This window comes from Rutilus rutilus, assembly GCF_951802725.1.
Source record: "Rutilus rutilus genome assembly, chromosome: 6".
NCBI classification, from domain to species: domain Eukaryota; kingdom Metazoa; phylum Chordata; class Actinopteri; order Cypriniformes; family Leuciscidae; genus Rutilus; species Rutilus rutilus.
In genome coordinates, this window is record NC_140214.1 from 34,914,252 (window position 1) to 34,936,475 (window position 22,224).

At 37.5% G+C, this 22,224-nt stretch overlaps 1 protein-coding gene across 1 annotated transcript; it reads left to right on the forward strand.

Annotated features, from left to right (window-relative positions):
* The first annotated feature begins 1,436 nt into the window (after window positions 1–1,436).
* Window positions 1,437–21,890, forward strand: wnt3a (wingless-type MMTV integration site family, member 3A). The gene is made up of 4 exons (XM_084412215.1): window positions 1,437–1,803; window positions 15,286–15,527; window positions 20,609–20,874; window positions 21,223–21,890. The coding sequence occupies exons 1-4, from the start codon at window positions 1,730–1,732 to the stop codon at window positions 21,700–21,702; spliced, it is 1,062 nt and encodes a 353-aa protein (XP_084268341.1). The 5' UTR covers window positions 1,437–1,729; the 3' UTR covers window positions 21,703–21,890.
* Window positions 21,891–22,224: the final 334 nt, after the last annotated feature.

Here is a 22,224-nt window from a genome sequence, read left to right on the forward strand (position 1 = left end):
ATGAATAAAGTGAGATTGTGTTTGCCACCATCGAGTTTGCTGCTGCTCATTGCCACTAGATGGAGACATGTGAAACAGAAATGTCAATCCGGTTTCAGTCCTGTAGCCTACAAAGAGCGCATGAAAAAAAATAATGAATGAAGATAGCCTATTATTCAAGTAAAAAAAAAAAAAACACAAGTAAATTTAATAATGTTTGAACAGAATCGAATGTGAAGATGGCATAATTATAGTGTTTTTTTTTTTTTTTTTTTTTTTTATCAATATATTGTGAACACGAAATAATGAATTAATTTGAAATTTAAAGTCTCATGACTATATAGATCAAAGGCAGGTCGATACAGCCATGCAATCACCTTTCAAAACATGACAATGATAAAAGTTTATACGACCTTTGAGGAAATTTGGGCCTATTTGTTATTTCGTTATTGCAGTTTCCTATTATGTTACAAGAGAAATGTGCAGTTTTATGTAACAGTTGATCTATTGTTATTTAACAGTTAATAGTCGGAAAGAATTCTCTGATTAGATCTGCAAGTTAGTTATTATATTTTAAGAGTTTATAATGAGGGAGAACGAAAGATTCATTAATTCATTCATCAACATTTCCAAGCCTACTCTACTTGATTTGAGCTTATCCTTTAGATCTATAGATAAGTCTCTGTAAAGGACCTGTTCCACCACAAACCGCATTTGATCAGGTGTGTAGGATCAATGAATATGAATAGGCTACACAGGATGAATACACTTCCAGTCGTAAAAACAACACGTGAAAGAAATACTGAAAGTTTCCGATTTGGGAAATGCGACATTGAAAAAATGCCCTAGGCTATATTAGGCTATAGCATAATATCAGGCCTATATAAATGTTTCCCCTTCATATTATCATCATTACGATTAACAATTGTTAAAAACTTTAATAATTCCATGATCTTAGGATATGGCAACGTACAGTTTTTAGTTTTATATAACCCGAGTATTATTTTCCATTTTTTAAAACGTTTTAATTGGATTTGATATTCGAATTGGAAAGAAAACACCTGATATAGCCTATTTACGACTTATCTTCAGCTGGGCATTTGATTTGTGTAGATCTAGCATTTATAAATAGCCTACATTAAACATTTATAAAATAATTTAGGCTATTTGATTTATTTTTAAAATAAGAAAATAGATTAAATCGAATAATTTGAACAGAGCGAAAAAAGCAATATGCCACAGCACAACAAGAAAAACGAACACGAGGCAAGCGAGCAATTCACACGTTTTTCATTTTTGCATATGAGGGGCTTTAAATCGGGGGGTGAAATCCGGACAGGTTGTTATAGCTACCCAATCCACAGGGGTCCCCCCACCCACCCGTAGACAACCTTATATATATAACACAGAAAGCCTTGCATGTCCCAATAACTATTAAAACAGTGAGTGTCCTGAGCATTGCGGTTCAGGCTGACTGAGTGACTCTATCATCAGAATTTCGCCCGTGGCAAAAGCCTGTGATTGGGTCCGAATGAAAAGCCGTTCTCAACTTTAATATGTGCCTCATGAACGCGCACAGAAGAAGGCTGTAGGATTATCGGAGAGAAATATCGCTCATAATCATCTCGTGTTCTCTTATTGACACACGCGGGCGAGTGTGTATGCGTGTGTGTATGTGTGTGTGCGTGTGTGTGTGTGTGCGTGCGTGCGTGTGTGCGTGCGTGTCTGTTTAAGCCTAACTTTTTAAAGGATGATATATCTTGGATATTTCCTGTTTCTTTTTTGTGGGCTCACGCGTGTCATGGCAAGCTACCCGATATGGTGGTAAGTTTTATTACCTTTTTAACCTTTCTATGTGAAATACATTGAGTTTGCTAGTCTAGAAAGGGTAAATGACAAGCTTTCAACTTGACAATGATTTGGGGATTGAAAATGTCCGTGACGTCAGCTAAACTGGTGATGATATGATGATAGATAGATAGATAGATAGATAGATAGATAGATAGATAGATAGATAGATAGATAGATAGATTACGCGATGTCTATCTATCTATCTATCTATCTATCTATCTATCTATCTATGTCTGTCTGTCTGTCTGTCTGTCTGTCTGTCTGTCTGTCTGTCCTGCACCTGTTAATAGTTTGGAGTAAGCTACTGTAAGTAAATTGTTGGATCAACTTTTATCAACATTGACCTATGAGAAATGTGTAACAACTCATGTTTAATTTGTTTGTTAAAATGTGCAGTTGATTTATTGAAAGAGTGAGTAGCCTATAGGCTAATTTGTTTTCAACTATTAAAAAGTTTAAAAAATGAAAAAAACATTCTCAGTGATTCAGATGTCGTCTTTTTGCCACTAATATCTTTTATGACAGGCTGGAACTTCTCCAATAGAGGACTTAAAAGCGCGTTGTCTTTAAATAAATAAAACCTAAGCATGGAACTCATTGTAGCCTACTACATGTAGTTGTAAAAGATCATTGCTGATAGTGTAGCTGTTCAGTTTGTTTCGTTAATCAGAGATAAACTTAATCTGAATTTAAATTAGGCCTATAACATTTTCAACATTGGATTTTAGATGTTGTATTTTTATGAACATTATTTCATTGGCAATTGAACACCTGTAGTAATAATAAAATAAATAGGCAATTGTAACTGAGAAGGTTGTAAAATGATTTATTGTTAAGAATATGCAGAATTGCATAATCATTTGAGACTATATTTAAAAGAATTTAACAGAAGATATTTCCCATGAAATATAACTAAATGCATGTACAAAAATTTCACACATAAGTCATAACTTCATACCTGACAGAAACATTCAAGGTGTTTTCTTGTACAGATTTCACTCGTACGCCTAAAAGATCATTGTTTCAGGGAGGCAAGACAATAAAGCAGAGTTTTCTCAGTGGTTGTAAAAGCTGTAATTGAGTAGGTCATTAGTCACAGTCCAGACCACTCTTTTTGTTAATTGTTGTCTGTCTGACCCTCTTGAGATTTTAAAAGCCGTGCTTTCCTTCTCATTCACAATGCCAATTCAGAGAACAGCATCCAGCAACTTCTGTTGCTTATAATGAGTAGCCAACCCTTGTGAAAAAGAGGTACACTTCATTGTATTGAAAGTGCACTTGTCTTGTACTTCAAAACTTGAAAGTATATAGCCTATTTTTTTTTTAAACTGCACTTGCACATAATATAATTTTAATGAAATAAGGTCTCTTAGGTGGACTTAAAGAGAGTTTCTCAACACAATTCCCTTTTAAAAAGTGCACTTTGTATTAAAGGCAAATGAAAAGTTTTCATTTAAAGAACTCGTTATGTTTTAATAATCTATGCTTTAAAGAAGTACACTTATTTCATTGTGTTTACTAACATGATAAAGCACTTTCTTATAATGTTAACTGTTGTGTAGTTATCAAATAACTTTAGTTATTGGAGATTGAAGTTTTACAAGTTTTAACAGAAATGACATTAAAGCATAAATGCTTGTCCATTCAACTCTTTTACAATTTAACCATATTTCAAAGACAATAGAAGTAATTATGAAATGACATATAAAGGTGTAATAATAATAATAATTATAATGAACTTTATATTATAAAGCACCTTTAAAAGCAGCTTCTCAAAGCGCTGTACACAATATAAGCAATGCAATTGTGTGTACTTAAGTCCTATACTCAAGTGGGTTTTTTATTTTTTTAATTGCATTAAATAATACAAAATTAGGTCTCGAAAAACAGTACATTTAGCATTTAAGTTTATTATTTCCATTATAAGAATGTTTGAAAAATATGCAAAAGTACACTTATTTTTCACAAGGGAACTCAGGGGTGCGCAATACAAGTGTTACACTTATACCATCAAGGTATGAAATTGACTAATGATAGAAGATACAAGAAGCTATAAAAACACTGAGGTATAAAGCTATCTATACCAATCGATATATATATCTGTCAAGCTGTACAGAATGTGCATTGCCTCTGGAGTCACACGTTTTTTTCAGCTCCAGCCTCAACACCAGCTTATTGGTAAAATGTGAGAATTTAGAAGTAGGCCTATCAGAAAAGTGTCTAGTTTGACCTAGATCATTCTATGCTGTTTTTTTTTTTTTTTTTTTTGAAGTTCTGCTGCCTCATCTTATTTTTTAAATTTGAACCCATTTCTATCTATCAAATGTGAACCCATTTCTCTTGGTTAAAACAATCAGCTTCGGACATAAATAAGGTATGAATAAAGTCATTGAAGTTTGTTGGATTTGATGTAAACAGATTGTTCTTTTAAGAATCAAGTGCAATAAGTCACAGAGTTTCGGTTTCCCGTAACAGAAGGGACATGCGTGAAAACATACTGAAATCACTGGGCAATTTACCTCAGCAGGGTGGCCTGCGGTTCTCCAGCTGAGATAGTTATGTATATATGTGATATGATAACCTGCCGCAGTACTGCCCATGTCCATGCAGGGGAGACCTTAAAAGTATTGGTATACAAAAGCGTATCTATACTAATAACCAGCTAATACTTGTGTATATATATATATATATATATATATATATATATATATTCTATACTTAATAACATCTAACCCATAACCTAATGTTACATTTTTGCTTCGGCCGCTATGAAGGAAGTTTTTGACGTGGATCAGGTATAGAGACCAGGTTCATGGCTTCCTTCTTCTCCTTATGAGATGGTGTTGCCTGACTGCACCCTAAACACCACCCCCCGCGCTCCACCTTAAAAGATAAATACCTGGAGGTGAAAGCTTGCCGCACATTCCTTCTCCCAAACACTTCTCTCTTGATGTCAAAGTCGGCTCTGTGGCTCCGGGGCCTACAAGTAAAGTGGTAATTCAGAGGTGCACTTGCTTGGGCTTGCTGAAATATGCATTAAAACCTAGACTGGATACACTTCAGATGAAAAGTGAGCAAATATATCTAAGACTCCAGAGCAAATGGATATGTTCATTTCGGTCCTTTTGTCTTTTAATTACCTGGCTTTAAGAGATTTGGGGGATGTAAAGACAATACTGTTCTTCCGGGGTGGAGGCAGGATGTCAGTTTGGTCATACTTTCGTTTGGTATATCACAAAAAAAATATGACAACTTTGCACAAGCACATAGTTCAAAGAATGCTATGAGTTCCACACACCTGATGCAAATTAGTACAACCTTATAGATGCTTGTGTTGCATTTGATTGATAATATCTACAGATCAGTGTTTAAGAAATACCAGCAATCCAATCTCAGTGCAGCGATACATTAACAATGAATCCGGTTTGCCCAGTGTGCTAAGACACTCCGATCTCTGTTGTGTTGGTTTGAGTTCTTCGTTCTTACTAAATGATGATCTCAATATCATGAGCTACAACAGATGACCGAGGCAGACACACGCCCAAGACAGCTGAGCATGAGGACATGTCATTGAAACACCTGTTCACCTCACTCAGCGTTGGTGACGTCTCAAATTTATCAGCTTCTGGCAAAGTACAATAACAAAGTATGAGGTGGTGATTCTAGCCGTCAACAGAGCCTATTAATTATCACTTTAGTCTTGACTGCAGTATACCTGAGGGCTGTCCACGCTTGATGGAGCCCACAAACAGTTTGCCAGCTTTAAAAAAAAGAGAAGAGGATAGTTCTAGCTGTAAAAATGATTGGATGATCCATAATTGAAACTGTCAGTGCTTGCACACCTGTGGCATCATATTGAATTCTATAAGTTGCTTGGCAACAGTTAGCCTAATGATCTAATATTACTCTAAGTCACTTTTCATTGGTTAAGGAAAACACTTAATCAAGACTTACCTGTGGTGAAATGATTGTAAGAGTCTCCTTTTGCCTTTGTAACGAAACCTCTCAAGAATATGTCCAGTTCAAAATAAAGAAATAAGAAATAATGAATCTCATTTAAAGCTCATTTGAAACTGTGAATCTTTCTGATCACAGTGAAAAAACAATGATTTGTTGTACTACATTACAACATCATCATGATTTGTTGTATACATCATTTATGCTGATTTAAATGAAACATTGTGGATTACAATGTAGTTTTTATTTATTTATTATTATTCATGTACAATACAGCACAAAAAAAGTACAAAAAAAAAACCCTCAAAAGTAGAACGCATTTAAAATAAGACAAATTAGGGGAAGGGGTGTGAAATGTGCTTAATTGCCACAAAAATAATGTCACGTTTGCATTGTAAAACAATGCAGAAAAAAAAAAAGTAACATGCCTGAAATTTATTATTATTATTTTATTTTGGGGTTAAATGCAACCAACCGATATTTTTGTGAAATTTATCCTATTGTTCTAGTCATTTGCAGTCATTTGGCAGAGCCAAGATATTTTCATAGGGGTGGCACAGAAATGTCAACATCAATTCAACATTAAAATAAATTTAACTACAAAGCACTTGTCTGTTTTAGTGCCTACAACTCAACTGAACAAAATGAATTGTACTTGATTGAGTAATCAGTTGAGATAGAGATGGAATATATCAAATAGTACTGTGTGAATTTGACCATTTTTGTTTTATTCAAAAATGACATTTTTTTTTTTGCAGAACTGCTTTATAAATTAAATTAACTCATTTAATAATTGATTTTCTTTACAACGGAACTGAATCAACAACGAACTGACTTTAGCTGAACAACAGCCGAAAATGCATAATTTTCCTGTTATCACTGTAAAGCTGCTTTGAAACAATTGTATAAAGCGCTATATAAATAAAGGTGACTTGACTTCACCTCCAGGCATATTAATAGAAAAGAAGCTCAAACTACAGTTAAAGCTCAACTTGCTTAGTCAGCTTGGTTCTGGTTCTCAACACCCCCATGCTTGTTTTCTATCATTGCATCCTCATGGATGAGATTGCAGATAGCTACATAGTTCAAAGATTAGTCAGCCTTTATTGAAGGATATATAGCCAATCAACTCTTCAATAACTCTGGGTTAGACTGTAGGGTCTGTTTCAAAAACATGAAACTGAAAAATAAAACATTCAATATTTAACATTTAACATGCTCAGTGCAAGAGAAGGAAAAAAAATATGGATCACACTTTATATTAGTTGTCTTTACTACGTTCTTACATAAAAAATGTTTTGGTACAATGTACTTATTTGTGTTCATATTGTATTGCAAAACACTTTTGCTGCTATTGCGGTGAGATACGGGTAAGGCTAGAAACAGGTTTGGTTAAGGGGTAAGAGAAGGGTCAATAGTGTAATCACAAAAATTCATTACAGATGTAATTACATTCATGTATGTTGATATCAAATGATTAATTTACATGATCATTAGTCATTAGTACATAGTAGCTAAAGACACTTAATATAAAGTGGGATAAAATCCCCATGTGCAAGAAAGGGAATAAGTCAGCAGCCGACAGGACATAAATGCCAGAATGTAAATTTTGTTATTTTATGCACACTCAAATGTATTCCATTTTTATGTGTACTTTACCAACTAACGCAAAATCGGCACCTATTTTTGAGTATAAATGCACAGTGCTCGCATTTATTTGTGCATTAAATTATAGTCAACATTTACATATAAATGTGTACCTTATGCTTATCATAAATTGATTACTTTAATAAATGATTTAGTCATTATATTCACCTGTTGTACATCAATTAGCTCAACCAATGTGACACAATAGTGTGTCTGACCAGTTGTCCCAGGAGAAAAAGACGTACTATTAAATATATTAAAAATGTACTTGAGTATATTTTTAGTATAATACAAATATACTTTAATGCATTTTTAATACATTTAACAGTACGTCTTTTTCACCTGGGGTGTGAGCCCGCAACATCGTGTTAAGTGGAGTTCGAGGTAAGTGGAGTTCGAGGGCTCATGGTGGATGTGTTTGCTATGGTTGCTGGAACATTTTTCAGACTGTTGGAGGCGTTTGTGGATATTACTCCCCTATTTCTCCATTTTCATGTAAAAAATACAGTAGAAAAAAAAACCTCTAAAGTAATATGCATTCATAATAATAAGAATTAGGGGAGGGGGTGTGGAATGTGCTTAATTTTTACAAAAATAATGTTCCACCAACATGGCTGGTGTCTGGTTCCACCAAGCCCTGAACTGCCTGTTTCCCCACTATTTCCGTAAAGTCTTGTATCTCCTGTGATCCCTCCCAGCCTCCCTCTGCCTCTTCCTTTAACTGTCGGTTCCTCAGCCCCACCTCCTCTGTATTCTGTAATACTCTGCACAGCATTGTGTGGATCTGCCACAGGACTTCAGGCCACCAGCTCCGCCTAGTCCAGAAGATTCCCTAGCTCTGCCTCCAGCATAAGTACCCATCACTCCACCGTGGCCTGTCAACCTGTCGGCTCCACCTTGGCTCCTCCCTCCCTCGGCTCCATCGGAAACCATCATCCGTTCGACTCCACCGGGCTCCCTCGTCCCACAGGCTTGGTCAGATGTCATCTTCGGGTTCAGTCTGGCTCCGTCTTCTCAGTCCCACTGGTTCCACCTCAGTCTTCAGGTTCCCATGTTCCACCTCGGAAGCAGTCTCGCGTGGACTCTTTGGTGTGTCAGCTTCTCCTGAGTCTTCATCTCTAGTGGCCATCCCTAGGGTGGTCCCCAGAACCTTCGACTCTACCCTGGGGCCTCCGACATTCCTTGTCCGTTCTCGTTTATGTTGCGTTGTGTGTAGTTTGGATATCTCCCTATTCTCCTGAATGTTGTCATTAAAAGAGATTATTTTGAATCTCTTTCGTCTTCGTTTACGCACCTGAACAGACTTTTTACACACGCTACCCATAACAATATTGTGATCTCACATAGCCTTTTATTTTATTATAGAGACATGTTCTTAAATATTTACATTTATTCATTTAGCAGCACTTTTATCCAAACCATCTTACATTGCATTCAACGTGTACATTAGATCAGTTCATGCATTCCCTGGGAATCGAACCAATCTCAGCGATGCTCTACTGTTTGAGCTACAGGAATACAATACATATATAACAATTACATACATGCATGCAAAGTTTTGACACTGCTTTAATCATTTCCACCTTTTAATCATGTTGTATTAACCCAACTTCTCTTTCCTCTTGTACAACTACTGTTCGCTGTTCACCGTTCATCTTCTGAAGCTCCTTTGGCACCTGTGCTTATTTCCGTGTTCGCTTGACTTGCTCCTGGCACTGTGAAGTTGGTGCACGTGCCTGAAAGGTCTCTTGTGTTTTATGGTTAAAAAAGGATAGTTCTAGATCTAAATAAACTCAATTCTTGCCAAGGAAAAGAGACAGAAATGCCAGATGTGTTGGTGTGGCCAAGCTTTGTTCAATGGTGGCCCCCTAGTTCCGCCCTTGGGTAGCTCTTGAGTTGGTTGTGTATTTGTATGCATGTAAAAGAAATGCATGTAAGAGTGTGAAACAGACAGGGTGGGCGGGGGGACGTAAACGTCCCATGCCATTGGTTTGAGAGGCTACTTGGCCCCTGAGGCGAAGGACTGACAAAGGCTAAAAAAAGGTCAAATTGTAATAGGAGTTACTTAGTGAACAAATCCTCATAGTTTCGCTACACCCTGCTAGATGAGGTTAGGATCTTCTCTCGAGCCAGTCTCTCTCAAGTTCCCTCTTGTTTTGTGCTCTTAGTCTTTAAAGTAAAATTCAGAATAAGCTCCTCTCTAAGAAAGATGTAAAAATGCCTGACTCATAGTAAAATAATGCTAGGGATCAACTTATACAAAGCATAACCTATTGAAGTCAGTTTAGACTAGAGTGGTCATAGAAATGACATCAAAGAGTACACCATGCCGCAGAATAACAAGGAAGTTGTTAGCTGCCTAGCAATGACTAGTATGTGTACTTCTTTAGTTCACATTTCTTGAGCATGATTGCACAAGTACTTTTTGTACTCTTTTACAAAGTTCCAATTAATGAACTACAGTGACATACAATAAAATTAGTGATTTGCTTTAGGCCAACATGGTTGATCAAAGTCACCATTCATTTCCTTTACAGCCAGAGATCCATAACTTCCCCCCAGAACAATGGAAGAGAGGAAGTGATGTGGAATGCAGCAGGTATAGGAACTGGTTGGTGGCACATCAGCTGATGAGGGAGTGGCGTAGTCTTTGTCATTGAGAGAGCCCTTCAGGTCTAATCACTACAGGTCAGGGGTCACTGAGGGGACCACTTGTTGTGATTAGTAATCAGCTCATAACACAGGTCAACACACACACACAGCTAATTGAGACTGCTCACACCTTTACAGACAGGTCCCTTTAATTTGTCAAGCATATGTCTAATTTCAAGCAAATAAATATGTTAATATTTAATATCCAAAATGTTTAAACATAAATGTTTAGCATACTTTTTTGTCATTTGTCATTTTTGTAGAGGTGTTCAGCAAAGTCAACATCTGTTTCTGTTTCAAAGATGAAATTGTTTGTATCTGGGGATAAAAACATGGGTGGGTGGTGCTTTAATGTGTGTCCAAACTACATTGCCCAAAAAAAAAAAAAAAAAAAAAAAGTCGTGGTTTGGATTTAAAGAAACAAATGCTTAAGAGTTGTAAAAATGTATTTACATCATATTAATTTCGATCAAGAGGTGTATCAATATTTGGACAATGCAAGAGTCCAGCACTCTGTAAAGTCACATCCCAAAGACTTTCAATTAATTTAAGATCTGGACTCACTGGACTCATCTGGACTTGCACAGTTTGAGCCTGACAAATCTTGACATTGTCATCCTGGAATATGGCCATGATGTGTCTTCCTACATAGTTGTTTAAGAAATGAAAAGCTACACACTCCATCAATTAGGGTTAGAAGAACTGTTGCCAAACATATAACATGCTAGAAACAGAATAATCAATGCAATAATGACCCAATCAATCATATACTCTTAAGCATTTGTCTATTTAAATCCAAACAGCACCTTTTTTTGTCCGCTGTCCCACCAGCGGAGAGGCGGGACATGCTCCCAACACTTTTTGCCACTTTGCAATTTTGTTTCCACCACTTTTGAAATCCATAGAAAAATGTCTTGTAGACTACAACACTTGCGTGAAGGTTTAAAAACTGACACTGAGGATGTCTGAATCGTACACCTTAATGAATGAGGCTTCTGCTTACGTATTTCTGTACATCTAACATTTTTAGCGCTGCCTATACAGGAAATCAGCATGCAATGTGTCTGTTTGCAGTGACAACTTCAAATGCTCGGTGCTGCACATCAGAAACTGCTGCGCTCATTTTCATTCATAGAGGTTGCACTCATTTACTTTCCACACTCACTATTGCATTGTAATTTTTTGTTGTTTATCTAAAATGCCGTGCTGTCACCTGGTTCACCTGTTCTCCAGAAAAAAAACAATAAGTGAAATTTACGTAATCTTTCTTTTGCAAGTCAAATCTACTTAACTAAGTTAAGTAAAATTAACAAATAAAATAAGTACTTAGCTTGGCAGTTAAAGTTTGCTTACTTTGCAATACTCTGTTTCAAGTACATTTTACTCAAACAATATAACACTGAATTATGCCATGATTTTGAAGTGTATGCTTTACTTGGAACATCTAAGTAAATAATATAGTAGATATTCTGTAGACAATATATCTACATAATAGAAGTGATGTGGTACACACCCGAACACAGAGATATCAATACTTGGTACACAATACACAATAACGGTGACATTCGTCAGAACATTTTTGATTATGAATGTGTCAATTTTAGTACTACACTGTAAAAATGAATACGCTATATCTAATCAATAAAATTGTGGCAACAGATTACAAGCAATATTATTAATTAAATTTAACAAATTAATAATTAATCAAATTAATTCCTTAAAAGGTAACCATTTAAGATGAGTAAAATTTGCAACAATAGTTTTTTTAACCAAATTTTTTTTTATTGCCAACATTGAAGACACCTGATGTTAACAAGCAGAATCACTGAAGGAGAAAACCGTAAGTTTAAGTCACCATTATGGTCATCAGTGTTTCTTTTAGTTGGGCTCTTGACCCTTAAATCATTTACTTTAGGTTTTGTTTGGCTGCTGTACCTGAGTTATAACAGCCAGATCAACAACGAGAAAAGGTGATCTGATGGTGTTGGTTGTGTTTTAACATAATCATTATTTCACAATCATTTAACCTGAATCACTGAACTCATATACAGCCCAAATTCTGAGTTAGGTTTACTTTATTAATTATAGCAGCTCTGTCCTTGTACAGCATAATATTTTTAGCCTTTTCAATGAAATCCATATGATCAAATCAATAAAATAAAATAAACTTCAAAAAAAAGTTTTTATGTAGGCACACACAGACATCAAGAATTCGCGTATGATGGTGCAGTGGTGACAAACAGATCACCTCTGATCATAAGCTCATTATTTATTCATGCAGCAATGTATGATGGGAGCCATGAATGAGTTTTGATTGGTGGCACCCAGAATGCACTGTAACATGCTTTATAATTGTCACCATTGTTGAGATTCACAGGCTGATTATTGATGTCTGTGTGTCTAAAAACTAAATAAAAAATAAAATAAAAAAATGTTTTGTATATGACACACGTTTAAGAAATCTTTGGCTTACATTGTAAAAGTTCCAAATATTATGCTGTGCAAGAACAGTGCTGCTATAATTAATAAACGTACACCTAAATTGGTAAATTAGGTTCCCAAGTAAATTGGGATCTATATGAGTTCAGAGATTCAGGTCAAATGATTGTGGAATAATGATTATGTTAAAACATAACCAACACCATCAGATCACCTTTTCTCTTTGTTCATCTGGCTGTTATAACTCAGGTACAGCAGCCAAACAAAATCTAAATGAATGATTTAAGGGTCAAGAGCCCAACTAAAACAAACACTGATCACCATAACGGTGACTTAAACTTACGGTTTTCTCCTTCAGTGATTCTGCTTGTTAACATCAGGTGTCTTCAATGTTGGCAATAAAAAAAAAAAGTGTTTAAAAAAATTTTGCTGTAAATTTTACTCATTTTAAATGGTTAACTTCTAAGGAATTAATTTGATTAATTATTACTCAATTCTAATTTGTTAAATTGTATTAATAATATTGCTTGTAATCTGTTGACACAATTTTATTGATTAGATATAGCGTATTAATTTTTACAGAAAATGAACTCCAGATGTCATAAAACAGCAATTTACTAAACTTAACAACTAAAGCAATAATAAAACCATGTAAATACAGATGAAAAACAGTGAAAAATGCACCTTTATTAAAGGCATATTTCACCAAAAAATTAAAATTATCTCATTAATTACTCACCCTCATGTCATTCCAAACCCGTAAGACTTTCGTTCATCGTCTGAACACAAATGAAGATCTTTTTTATGAAATCTGAGAACTTTCTGGACACTCTATAGACATCTCCACTTTTACGCTTCAAAAAATTCATAAAGAGATCGCAAAACTAATCCACATGAATTGAGCAGTTTAGTCCACATTTTCTGAAGAGACTTGATTTCCTTATATGATGAACAGATTTAATTTAGGCTTTTATTCACATTTAAACAATGATCAGCGAACATAAATGGAAGATAATAATTACTGCCTTAATTATAGAATATAGAATTTACTTTTTTTTTTAAATGTTCTTGCCTGAACTAAATTATTCAGGTAGAAATTACATTTGTTTATTCTATAGTTAGAGACAACTGTTGGATACGGCTTGTTTTAAAGTGATTTTCTGATTTCTTAAATCTTCAAAAGTGTTATAATGAGTCTTTTGAGCACATCGAATGCAGTACTTAAAGTAAAATCGTGTATTTTTTTTATTATTATTTTTTTTTCATAATTAGGGTAGAGTTAGAATACATTGTTATATTTGAAATTGATGACATAACCTGGAAAGTCAAGTTAAGTCACCTTTATTTACATAGCACTTTTTACAATACAGATTGTTTCAAAGCAGCTTCACAGTGATAACAGGAAAATAATGCAACAAAGTTTGTTTCTAGAAGAAAATAGTCCAGCTTAAGTAAGTTCAGTGATGGTTCATTTTTGTTGTAAAATAGTTATTAATTTAGTTAATTTATATATATAGCCGCTATTGAGAAAACCGTGATGTCATCGTCCAGCTCAGTTCAGTTTTCAGATAATGTTGGAAACAGTAGCAATGCACCAATAGTACTGACAGCTGACAAACTTTCCACAACATTGCAATGGAAACTCTGAATTGTAAGTGAAAAACATGTCAGCACATGTCACATCTGAGCCGTGTGTCATCAAAGAATGGTCGAGTTCAAACTATCCTCTGATGCTCAGCCAGACCAGTGCACACTGTGTCATTACAGGAAGCCACAGACCTATTTCACTTTTGGACAGTTTAAGGATGTCGGTGGCCCTTAATGACAAGGTGCCTGTCGCGCACTGTGAATCCTTAATCAGTATACTACTCCTGTCTCAGCTGGCTCTTTTATGTTTGTTTACCACTTAGCAATGTGTTATGGCTTTATCTAAACCCCTCCCACAAAGTAAAAGATCTTCAATGCCTTTGACAGGTTCCAACAATACAAGCCACAGTAGTTCTTACTGCGAATTTTTTTGAACTGCTGTGGTATATATACAACGCAAAGTGTCAATGCCAATTGATCTCCTCCTTTTGGGACCTTGAGTCCACACATGTTACACTTTGATCTTATAATTGTTCTAATTACACTGTTTTTGGCTATTTCAGCCAACCTTGTAAATGATACACCCGTTATAATGCTGTAAGCATGTGTAGTTAGTAAAGAAGGGTCTGTGTTTTAAGCTAATTTTAAATTAAATTCCATCTGATATATGAGCATCAAATGTTCCGGTTTGGATGTAGGACCGCAGCACTGAATGCTTGTGTACTGACAGGCTACTTAACTAGCCAAACCAGAGAGGATACCTGGGTAAACCATCTCAACCAGACCCATTCGTGCAAAACAGGTCAATCCATCAGCAAACCACCATGAAGAGGCTGACTAGCCTTTCTGTTCTGATTTGGTCTTTTCAGTAGGGATATTCATTAATTCTGCACTCTAGATACGCATAGAAGCTACTAGATTTGTTTCAAATCTGCGCATTTTGTCGGTAATCAAGACAACATTCATAAATTAGATAGCAATGAAGTTTAGAAAAGAAAAAAGCAAGAGAAAGCAAGAAAAAAGACAGTTGCACTCAATTTTCCAAAGAGTTTGCGGTTGGAGTCATGGTTGGTACAAAGTTATTAGCAAGTTAGTAAGTACATAGTATGCACATTAAAAAATAAGTTCTGGTTTGTACTAGTCAGTTGCTCACCTCCATGTTTTCCTCGGCAGGTCTTTGGCGGTGGGACACCAGTACACTTCTTTGGGTACCCAGCCAATCATGTGCAGCTCAATTCCTGGTCTGGTGCCCAAACAGCTCCGCTTCTGCCGCAACTATGTGGAAATCATGCCTAGTGTGGCAGAGGGGGTGAAAATCGGCATCCAAGAGTGTCAGCATCAGTTCCGTGGCCGCAGATGGAATTGCACTACTATCAATGATAACCTGGCCATCTTCGGACCAGTGCTGGATAAAGGTAGGAATACGATAAGAGAATCCATGGGAATTAATGGGAATTAGAGATAGTTGAAGAAGATCAGGAATTGCCACTGGTGACAACCATACCCAAATATATACAGGAAGTTATCACTGTTTTGCAATGGTGGTCAACCGATATGGGTTTATTAATCAGTCTATACTATGCAATATTAATTATAAAACGATGGTTCCAAATATACATATGCTTTGTTTAAATGTTTTTAGCTGATTCTTATAGATGTAAAAAAAAAAAAAAAATCGCTAATGAATTTCAAAAAGCCACAGTTTCTACATTTTTAAGAGCAGGAATGTGATCAGCCTTTATCCATCCCATAATGAAAGCTAGCTGAAAATCATATTTCACTCTGTGTGTCTTTGTATTCAGTGGCTATGTAACATTATGGCTTCTCAATTACAACAAAACTCCCTGTTTGCACACAGCTCTGATTGCTGAGATTACTCTGTTGTTCTGTGCACATTATTTATTTGCTGCTCTCTAATCCCACTCTCAATGGGCATTAGTCAGGTGCACTGGACTATGACCGTTTGTACAGATGTAGTGATGCACGCGTGTAAAGTGGGTGGGACATGTTTTGTTTGTTTCTGTCGAAGGGAATCCCCACATTTCTCATTGCGTTTGTCCCGGCACAGTAAAAGTAATGCATCTCCCAGCAGCAACACACTGACGCTCCTTAAAGGCACTTCAGAAGTCTCTCACTGTGTGTGTAACACGCACACATTAACAGACATACTTCACCGCTCAAATGGATTACATTGCCAGCTTGTGTGTTTGTCTAAGGTGAAGTTATGAATGTGTTGTTTTGGTCTTTAATCAGTTGGGATTCTTGTCTGAGGCACAAGTCTGTGCATAACACATAGTTTAGGGTTATGTAGATTTGAGGTGGCATTTTCAGCAAAAATCCCAAATCAACTATTTTGCTAAGGTAAGCTCATAAATATTGAAGTAAACTACAGTTCAAACTATTTGGTGAGTTTGAGGTTAATAAAACTATTAAGTGATTTATTTATTCTTTTTCTTTTTTTATAACTTAGTCGAAATCAGTGATAAATAGCCACATTTAAGTAAATATAACATTGCTATTAAAATGATTGTACAATAGGAATATTTAGATTTTACCACTATAAAAAACAGACACAAAATATTTCAGTAAAATGGATTGAACCTTTTTTTTAAAACTGGTTTAAAAACAAACTGCTTCACTTAAGCAAATCAGACTTCCCAGTGAGAAAAGGGGTATTTTAGGTATTTTATTTTTATAACCACTTCACTTGGCTTAAAGCTGTGTGTGAAATACCATATTACAAAATAGCGTTGTAATATTATGTCACCTAACACCATCACACTTTGTAGAAGTAGCTTGTGGAGTAGCTACTGGAAAAATTACTCAGTTTTTAAAACAGCTAAGCTACTGTAAGAATATAGTTAGGTTTTCAATTCGTAATTTCAATTCAATTGCTCTGGAATATCTAGATTTTGAAAAAAGTAGAGATGTGTTTAATAGGCTTTTGGCTACCTGTTGCTGCTTTTATTCCCAACTGTTGTATCAGTTCCCCTCTCATTGTCCTAGAGAAACGAGGGGTCAGGGTACAAGGGGCCAAAGCCCATCGAGGAGCCGCAGTTGGGATGAACCGGCTACGGTGGAAGGCGGTGTCAGCCGAGCCAATTGCTTTTAATAAACTCTCAAGCAATTGTTACATTGATGGAGAGGGCTTGAGCCCAAGCGGGTCACTGATGATGGGAGGACTGCTCAGGTCTTCTCCATTGTAGTGTTAATAGCCACTCTATATCCCCTGCAGTTCCCCCTCCTCCGGTCTAAATTGAAGGGGAGATTGGTCTGGGACAGGGGTGATGGAGGTTTAAACCAGGTCAGTCATCGGGGTCCAGGGGTGGCTTTAGTAAATCATTTTGATTGGATTAAAGCTTCTGAAGCTCTTAATAATGTGAGAGGTCAAAGCGGGCAGATTAAGTGCTTTGTTGGGGGCGGTTTAAGGACCGCGTCGAAGCTCAGAAGCTTTTCATAGAGCTTAAAGAAGAGCACCTCTCACTTTCGCCCCTTTGTGACTAACGCTGTCACTTTTGCGGAGCTAGTCCTATTGTGTGGTGGTGTTAATGTCTGCAGTGCAGACGGATATGTGCCAGTTTCCTCCTCTGTTTTGTGCTGGGCTGAATGGAGCGCTGATCTTTAATAGGTCTTCAGTGGCTTGTTACTGACAATCACACAACTGTCTGAGATCTGCTCTGGTACTTTCAGCAGACATGTTTCTTCAGCATTTGAGGTGATAGCAGAGAAATGTACTTTCTCCTATGAAGTAACAGTCTGGCCCTGTATGGCTATCAGAAAATGTTTGTTTAAGCATCCCAATCACTGGCTCAACTTATGACATGATTTAGGGCGGGATCTGTTTGCTTGTCCTTTGGCAGATGAGGGGAGTTTTCTGGAAACCTGTCTGAAAAAAAAAAATGTTATGCCCAATTTCAGTGGTGACACAGGAGCAGAAAGTGCACACTTCTCATTTAAAGGCCTTTATTTTTGATACCTTTACTGATGCACACCATTTGTCAGCTTTCTTTGGATACCTAGTCACTAACTTATGCATAAAAAATCGGTCTGTTTTGCCACTAAGCTTTGCTTGTTTTTGTATGCCTACTGTATTGCATTGTTTTGCAAAGATAAACTGCCTCTCCAATCTCAGCCTCATCTCTCTATTTTACAGTGTTGCCCCGGGCTACGTCTGCATCAGCGCTCATTAATTTACATTAACCAAAGTGTCAAAACATGGCCCACTGGAATCTTTTGCGATGAAAGGAGAGTCAGCGCAGGTGTTCTAGAAGAGTGTGATGAACACACCTTTAGCAGATAACGTTGCCAGTCGCATGCGAGCTGTAATTGGACACCAGAATTAACGTGTTCTTACTGTCACTTGAGATTTCTGTTGTTACTGAAATCAGACAGTTAAACTGAAAAGTGGTTATTTACACACAAATAACTTTGTGGCCTAGCGGCATTTTACGTACATGTACCTTTATATTGTCTTTGTGATATTTGTTCAAAATAGCTTTTCTTTGCAATTTCCTCAGACATTTAACAAGCAATAAAATTGCATCTGGGTGTCAATGAAACCCCTTTTCATTGGAATTCCTTAAGGGCCATCACCACATTGGCCACCACCACAAAGTCAAGTAAAGGAATCCCATGACTTTTAATGCTAACACCCTCATCTAAACCAACTTTGCATGAGGTCAGGCTACCCAGGTTATGACCTCTGCCCTCAGGAGGAGAAACTGTTACAATTTAGGATGTACTGAGAGCACCATGCCTTTCATCAAATGCATGTTTAACTGTGCATGGGGGAGGTCTGCTCACCGGCATATCATTAACTCTGCCCAAGAAAGAAAGAATGGGGTGTGGCAAACTGAGTTGATGGTGGGACCTTAGCCCCGCCTCCTGCTGGGCCCAACTCACCACACAATATCTAGGCGACCATAAGATTAAGCCAGAGAGAAAGCTCCTTTCACAATTCACACGCCCTTTAGATTGTTTTATTAAACCATTTCAATGGGGATTTCCCCGTCTGCCGACAAGTGGGGTCCAGCCAATGCATAGTTCTCTGTTGCTATGACTTAACTTGGTCCCCACTAATCACTGGCAAGGGCAAATTTCATATAAAATATCGGGGGGCTTTTGTGTGTGTAATTCACCATGACAGTGGCAGCACAATGGGGGATTCAGGATCCCAGCAGGTAACAGGGACCACTTGCCATGTGAGCGTCCAGCAAAGTTAGCCAGAAGGTGGGCAGCAGGGGCCAACTGTTGTCACAAATAATCAGTCTAATCGGGCTTCACCTGCATTCTTTTCTCAGGTAAAGACTCCCTACCTCTCTAAAGTGTCTTTATGTCTCCTATTTATCCATTTTTGATCCATTGTTCCTCTGGATATTAATCTGCCCCCTCTTTCCCCCAATGCTGTCTCTCCTTTATTCCCCAGATCAGTCTGCCATTTTATTGTCAGACAGCCATATTTGACCCACATTTTATTGGCTTCCTGATCATAAAACATAGGCCACTCAGTTAGTTTTAAATAGTAATTTAATGGCCCTTTCAGACCTGGCTATTGGCCCCCAGTCTTTGTATGATTTAGTTGATGGATATGGAAGCAGAAGTTGCTAGTTTGAGCAAGAGAAATCAAAGGCATCTGTGCTACAGATAAAAAACAGCAACTGATATAGGTTTTAATATTTTGTAGTTAAGAACAAAGAAACATTGTTTTGGGTGGTAATTTCAATCGAAACATTGAAAGGCACCAAATCTCTTTGTCATTATAATTAGCATTAAGGAATAAGAAAGACTTGTGGCCAGTTTTGCAACATCATTATCTCTAGCCTTGATTTCTCCAACTAGTTGAAACCTGCAACAAAGGAAGACTTGATTCACGTCTCCATAGCCGTTTCCTCTCTCCAGCAAGTGCAAGACTGCACAAGACCACAGAGTATTTATCAAAATTACCAACCTCATTAGCTGTCTCTTGGAAAATGCTTTTAAGTTTGTATGGGGCCCTCGTCAGCAAGAATTGTCATAAAATCCCCTGTTAGACAGAATGTTGGATCATCTTTGAGATTATAATCAACCAAAAACTTGCATTGTTCATTCTTCACATTAATTCTGAAAGTAACGCGCTGGGTCTTGTTACCACAATTCGACAGTGAGTCTTAGCTATGAGTAATACAGGTCTATTTCTCCACCTCAGAGTTGCTTAATTGAGTCTTTCTAATTATAGACTTGTCAGCCTTGTATTTACCTTATCTGAAAGGATATGCTTGGTCTTCCCTGACTCATGCCTCAGTAATGCCTCACCTTGTACACAAAGAGACCTGAGTGAACTGCTTTTACCTACAAATTTAACCACATGCTCATAAGATGTTTAATTGAATTGAGTATTTTTATGGGAACAATAATGTCTTGACAAAGAATTGAATCTCCCAATTAACCATAACTTCTCTATAACGTCCTGAGGTGTAACTCATGTAACACTGATTGTTTTCTCTGTACATTTCCATAGCCACCAGAGAGTCAGCATTTGTCCATGCAATTGCCTCAGCGGGGGTAGCATTCGCTGTGACGCGGGCTTGCTCCGAGGGCTCTGCCACCATCTGCGGCTGTGACACACGGAGGAAAAGACCACCAGGCGAGGGCTGGAAGTGGGGTGGCTGCAGTGAGGATGTGGATTTTGGCAGCATGGTATCAAGAGAGTTTGCCGATGCTCGTGAGAATCGGCCAGACGCTCGATCTGCTATGAATCGTCACAACAACGAAGCTGGACGTGTGGTGAGCACTTTTTTCCTGGTTATGTTGGCCTGGTCCTAACAAAACCATGCTGAAAAGACCAAAATGCTTTTCCTCTCTGTATCAGATTAGTTTATTCAGCTTTCTGGTGGGTTAGTTTATGCTCAGGTTTAGTATATGCTGCTTGCTGGTGAATAAGCATATCCTTTCTGAAAACAAGTCAATTCGAATAATTTACAAATGCCTGTTCATGAAACATGGGACTAGCATACAAAACGCAGTTTTTTCCCCCCAGCAGTGTAAAATTGCAAATTGAATTGCTTCTATGGTAAACATATAGCATGCAATACAGTGCTAAGATCTATTTTCTGTTTTCCTATTTTTCCCTAGTCAATCACTGACCACATGTACCTGAAATGCAAGTGTCACGGACTTTCGGGCAGCTGTGAGGTGAAAACTTGCTGGTGGTCGCAGCCTGACTTTCGGGTGATAGGCGACTACATGAAGGATAAGTATGACAGCGCATCAGAAATGGTGGTGGAGAAACATCGGGAATCACGAGGCTGGGTCGAGACCTTACGGCCAAAGTACACCTTCTTCAAGCCCCCTATTGAAACTGACCTTGTCTACTATGAAAGCTCCCCTAACTTCTGTGAACCCAACCCAGAAACCGGCTCCTTTGGCACCCGTGACCGTACGTGTAACCTGACATCACACGGCATCGATGGCTGCGACTTGCTCTGTTGCGGTCGAGGCCACAACACTCGAACTGAGAAACGCAAGGAGAAATGCCACTGCATCTTCCACTGGTGCTGCTACGTGAGTTGCCAGGAGTGTACGCGAGTTTATGATGTCCACACCTGCAAGTAAGCACCAAACAAAACCAAAACTAGATTGGACCAGATTAGACATTTGAGGTTGTGAACATTCGAGAGCCTTTCGCCGAAACTTGTGGGCTGAGTTGAATTGAGTTTGTGGTTTCACTAATAAGACAATCACAAAAAAGATACAGTGGACAGTAAAGTAATTCTAAAAGACCTTCGATAAGAATGCTGTTTAAACAGAAAACAGAAAAAAGATAAAACCATTAATCCTTTATTCTCCACCTGGACCATTGTTGAGGACAAACACGGGCCTGTGGCTCAGCTTTGGAAGGGCCTAATCGTTTCCAGTCTGATATGGGAGGGGATAAGTGATGGATCAGATTACTAGAGACTCAGGCCCTTGGGACCTTGACCAATTGTGTCTCCAAGAAAAGAACTGAAAATCTTTCAAAGGGAGAGTTTTTGTCGGCACGTGGCAGCAAACTCAGATGGGAGAACTCTGAAAAACAAATGCAGCATAAACCGAATACCAGGGTTTGCCCACAAGCGCCTCTGAAATATGTTTATA